This window comes from Tarenaya hassleriana, unplaced genomic scaffold (assembly GCF_000463585.1).
Source record: "Tarenaya hassleriana unplaced genomic scaffold, ASM46358v1 Cleome62, whole genome shotgun sequence".
NCBI lineage: Eukaryota > Viridiplantae > Streptophyta > Magnoliopsida > Brassicales > Cleomaceae > Tarenaya > Tarenaya hassleriana.
The window spans coordinates 687,461-692,738 of NW_010968712.1; the positions used below are offsets into that span (position 1 = coordinate 687,461).

The window sequence follows — 5,278 nt, forward strand, 5'->3', positions numbered from 1 at the left end:
TAGCCCGTGAGAAGCCCGGTCCGTCTAAATTTAAATCTGCAGAATATTAAGAGAATATTCTTATTTGAATTTGAAATTCAAATTCAAATTGGATTCAAATCCGCAGAAAATCTATCAAATATGATTGAGATAAGATTGAGATAATATCAAAATAAAATCAAATTTGAATTTTGAAATTCAAATTGATTTGTTTTGAGATTCTCCCCTCTACTATAAATAGGGGTCTTGGGTTAGCTCATAAAACACACAGAAAAGAAACAAGCATTCTAGAGAAAAAGAGCATTCACATATTTGCTCATATCTCTCTCTGAGTTCGCTTGGTATTTGGAAAGCTTCTTCCAAATACGCGGTCGTTGTATCCTGGGAGTTCACCGTGCTCCAATAGCCTCGAAGCTTTAGAGGTGGCACGGAAATCGAACTTAAAGAAACTGTGTTTCACAGGCCTCGACAAAATAATTTTTTAATTTCAGGTACTTATCTGGAATCGCTCGAATTGCCGGAGTTTTGTCGTCGTCAACAACCGCCGTCCCCAACATATATATGTATAAATCTATATATGTATGTATATATAAACATATATATGTATTGTGTATCTATATATACGTATTTTTATTTTCTGTATTTTTATTAACTTTTTTTTGCTTTTTGTTTTATTTTTCTTTATTGTTTTTTATTTTTATTTTAAAATAAATTTTAAATCGTAAATGATACGTAACTTATTTTAAAAATATCTGGAGGGAGACTTATTTTAATAATATCCAGACAATAATATGACAGTCTTGCTGACGCATATAAACTTTTAAAATTGTGACGCTGCTAGGGTTTTTAGATATGAATTTCTAAAAAATTATAAAATATGATATATTTTTATAAAATTTAAAGTATATATATAGTTGGGGTGTTGATATATTAGAAGAAATAAAATAAGGAAAACTAAGAATCCGAGAGGGGCTTCGGGGAAAAAAAGGGTTTAAGGCCTAAGTTTAAGAGCGCTCTCTCTCTTCTCTCGAACTTTCTTTGGGGCTGTTCCGATTGGAGAAGATTTCTCCATACTGAGAACGATTTTAACGGCTGCGTCGACTGGGAGCAAAACCTAGAAAAGCAAAAGCTATGGCGATTATCTCTGAGTTACCCGAGGAAAGCACCAGCAGCAGACCCTCCACGGTTTCGTTCAGTGCGAGCTTCGATCCATCGAACCCTCTTGGGTTTGTGGAGAAAGTTCTCGACTTTCTCGGGAAAGAGAGCGATTTTCTCAGGAAAGAGACAGCGGAGAAGGAGGTCGTGGCCGCCGTGAGGGCGGCGAAGGAGAGGCTGAGGGAGGCGGAGAAGAAGCCGGAGAAGGCTGAGGAGAAGTCGGCGATACCGGAGGAGAAGCAGGCGAGTGCTTCGAACGCGGAGCCCATGGAGGTGGAGAAGCCGAAGGAGGAGCAGAAGGATGAATCTGGTCCTAGAGGTCTAATTCCTTTGTTTTTGCTTTCTCATGTGCTTCCTCTTCTTTATCACTGGATTTAATGGAATTGAATCTGAAAGCATGCAGTATTACTGACTCTTGAGAGGCCTTAGAGTTGAAATTTTTGTCTAGTCCGTGCGTGGTTAGGAGAAAGCTTGGAACTTTATCGGTATTGATGAACAAGGTAGTAATTTGATACTAAAGAAGTCTGATTTGCTTGCAGGGCATGAACATTTTGTGGGATGATTTTGTGTTCTCGATCTTGATCACGTTTCATGTGCTCGATTTAACTTGCTACTAAGAATTTAGGATATAGGAGAAAGTTTAGGCTTTGCACGATTTTGTGGGATGGTAAATGACTAAAGATCATCTTGGTTGCCATTCTAAACCAGATCGAAAATTATGATCTATGACATTAGATTAGTGTGTTACTGCTCTGTCGTAGCTACAACAGCTAGTATCACAAGAAAACTCTGATGTTGGTTCATCGAACACAAAGTTTTCAATCAGCTCAACGAAAGAGAATGAGCTCCAGAATGTCGTAGTTTCCGCTGTCATGTCGAAGTAAATTTGATGATTTCTGTTTTGATCCATGATTGAACTTGTTTTCCATCCCTTGCTCTGTGCTTGAATCATTTTGATGAGCATGGCATTTACCGAACTGTCGTCGTGTTCGTCTGACTCACCAATGCAGTTCCAAACAAAGGCAACGGCCTTGATTTTGATAACTACTCGTGGATCCAGACCCTCCAGGAGGTCACGGTTAACATTCCTGTCCCTAGCGGCACTAAAGCGAGGTTCATCGTCTGTGAGATCAAGAAGAACCACCTGAAAGTTGGTCTGAAAGGACAGCCTCCAATTATAGATGTAAGTTACCAATCCTTCTTGTTGCATCATATCCATTGTCTCCCTTTATCCTTCTTTGGATCTTTTCTACAAAAATGTTACTGAAGTTTGCAACTTTGGGCGAGTATAGGGGGAACTTTACCGTCCCGTGAAGCCTGATGACTGCTACTGGAACATTGGTATGTCTTTCCACTCTGGTCCACTCACTCTTGAATGGATTTTGGTTGTTTTCTTTCCCTGAATGAGAGAAATATGACCATTCTAACAGCCAAGGCATGATGAATGAAGAGGGAAACCTAAATTTTGCTTTTTCTTCTGGGTATTCATACATGGTCACATGTGATTTTGTGTTCCTTGGAATTTGCAGAGGATCAAAAGGTTATTTCAGTTTTCTTGACAAAACATGATCAGATGGAATGGTGGAAATGTCTTGTGAAAGGGGAGCCTGAGGTTGACACTCAGAAAGTTGAACCAGAGAGCAGCAAGTTATCTGACCTTGACCCCGAAACTAGGCAGACCGTCGAGAAAATGATGGTAGCTTTCAAGAATGCTGAATTTTTTGGTTAATAATTGTCTGTCTATGAATGAATAATAGATCATGTGATTTGTGAGTTTTTCCTTCCCTGCAGTTTGATCAAAGGCAGAAACAGATGGGACTCCCGACGAGCGATGAGTTGCAGAAGCAAGAGATCCTCAAGAAATTCATGGCCGAGGTACCAAAGCTCCTAAAAACTTATCCCTCGTCGTCGTCGTTGTTCTTACCGGCTTTCTATACTTCATAACATCTTCTCTTCCGTCGGTTTTTTTCCCTTCAGCACCCGGAAATGGACTTCTCGAATGCAAAAATCGCTTGATCCTCGGATTATGACGACTGACTCTCCTCCCCCTAGGCCATGGCATGGAGGTCGTCTTTCTTTTTGTCATGCATTTGATAGTTAAAAGACAGATTTCGTTCTATATATTATGCAATCTCAAGATGTTCATGTCGAATTTTGGGCACATCCTGTGTGTTGTTTATTGGTCGGTTTAGATTTTTGGTTTGGTTCGGTTTGGCAATCGCACTTCTTGGTTTGATAACCGTGAAGGCTTAAAACATATTACATATGTACACATTGCGAAGGAGTCGGCTTTCCAGTGTCGTTTTCGGTTAAAAGTGAGCCGGGACCATGCCGCAAACGCAAACGCAAACGCAAAATTGACAAATTTGACGTGCATTATTGCTTTACCATTTAAATTGAGAATTATGGATTATGGATTTAACATCAAATTAGTCGTCTAATCCATATGCTTAGTGTACTCTTATTATGGTTCTAAAATCCATCATTGCTTTACCATTTAAATTGAGAATTTTCTTTCTTTTTTTTTTGGGTTAACAAAGACGAGAGATTTTGGAAATTTGGTAATATTCGAAAATTTCTTATATGTTTGCGCGTGAAATTTTATCGTGATTTGGTTGTGATATTATTATAAAAAATGATGGAATGAATTTTTTTTATAATCAAGAGGTTTACCAAACTTTCATTTGAGTTTGAAATCAATCTTTAATCACGCAATTAATTATGTCCCTTCTCTCCACCAATAAAATAGAACTAAGATCTCCAAATAATTTTGTCATCCATCAACTATTAGACCACCAATTAGTAGATGTGATGGGATGAATCTGTAATGTACGAAATAACAACATCATATAATTTTATTTTGATGATAATTTAATTGATATCATTGTTCTAATATTAACATTTCACTAGAAAAAAATTATATATCCACCCAACGGTAGAAAGCCAAAGGGAACAAAATACTAAATTACTAAGTCATGAAAGAGAAGGGAAAAAGACAAAAAAAAGTGTCAAAGTTTCACAAAAATCTAAACTCACACCACTTGCCACTTTTTTTTTTTTGTATTTTGTTTTGTGAAAAGTTGTATTTCTATTCACATGAACTTGCCACTTAATCAAAATACCCTTTTCTTTTAATTTTTTTTTTCTTTTTTGTTTGTTAAAGACAACAAATGGATATCAAACTTGGACCACGGGTGAGGATGTCAAATGTCTCATGCCCATATCCATGTAAATACTCTCCTAAATAATGTCTCTGTTCATACAATTTTTTTATCAACATTTTAATTTTTTTTTAATATTAGCGTGCAATTTCACACCCATACCCGGGGCATTTACAAAAATGACTTTAAATGTCATTTTGACTTCAAGGGTGACCTTGAAATTTTGATAATTCCAATTTTGTCCTTCAATATAATAATTATATTTTATTGTTATTTTATTCAGGGGACTTTATTTCGTTTTCGAAAAAACTTAATATTTCTTTTATTCGGTTTAGCGTTTCTTCTAAAAATGGGAGTCAATGTCCATTATAATTATCTTTCGATGAATGTTTTCTAAAATATTCAATTTTTATTTCTTTTATTGTAATTAATTTTTTTAATTCTGTAATTATATTGTTAATTTGTTCTTTTTCTATTGTATTTTGTATGCATCTTAGTTTACTCTCTGTTTCTAAATATTGTACTGGTGCGTTTAATAATTCGATATTTTTCTTGTATATTTTTTCCATTTTATTCGTCAGAATTTATAATATCTCGTTTAATCTCTCTTACTGCGTTAAATATTGCACTAATCATTCTTATTCTTCGATTTTCCTTATTAAGTTCATTTCGTTCAATTGTTCCATAAGTTCGTTCTCTGAATATACTTTCTATAGTTTCAACTAATAATTGTTCAAGATGATCTAGGCATGGTAAACTTTCAAGATTTAATAAGGATAGTTTTTCGATAAAGTCTTCGTTGAAATTCATTTTGTAAGATTATTAATTTGTGATATTGTTTTTCGTAATTTAGAGTAATCTTCATGGTTTTCGTCTGATTGTTCAGTGTTGAATAATAGAGATGGTGATTCTTGTATACTTAACTTAATCTTGGGTTAAGTCGTAACAACGATTTCCGTCCTGGTTCTATTGCAGTTAATGGT

At 35.6% G+C, this 5,278-nt stretch overlaps 1 protein-coding gene across 1 annotated transcript; it reads left to right on the top strand.

Annotated features, from left to right (window-relative positions):
• Positions 1-928: 928 nt before the first annotated feature.
• LOC104799978 (protein BOBBER 1-like) lies at positions 929-3,406 on the top strand. The gene is made up of 6 exons (XM_010522677.2): positions 929-1,453; positions 2,145-2,317; positions 2,427-2,475; positions 2,664-2,830; positions 2,926-3,009; positions 3,112-3,406. The coding sequence occupies exons 1-6, from the start codon at positions 1,111-1,113 to the stop codon at positions 3,148-3,150; spliced, it is 855 nt and encodes a 284-aa protein (XP_010520979.1). The 5' UTR covers positions 929-1,110; the 3' UTR covers positions 3,151-3,406.
• The last annotated feature ends 1,872 nt before the right edge of the window (positions 3,407-5,278 follow it).

Excerpts from the sequence above, each read along its gene's own strand:
- LOC104799978 (XM_010522677.2), top strand. The coding sequence starts at position 1,111 with ATGGCGATTATCTCTGAGTTACCCGAGGAAAGCACCAGCAGCAGACCC. Across the intron at positions 1,454-2,144 it reads GGATGAATCTGGTCCTAGAG|TTCCAAACAAAGGCAACGGC; the intron begins GTCTAATTCCTT and ends TCACCAATGCAG. Across the intron at positions 2,318-2,426 it reads GACAGCCTCCAATTATAGAT|GGGGAACTTTACCGTCCCGT; the intron begins GTAAGTTACCAA and ends GGGCGAGTATAG.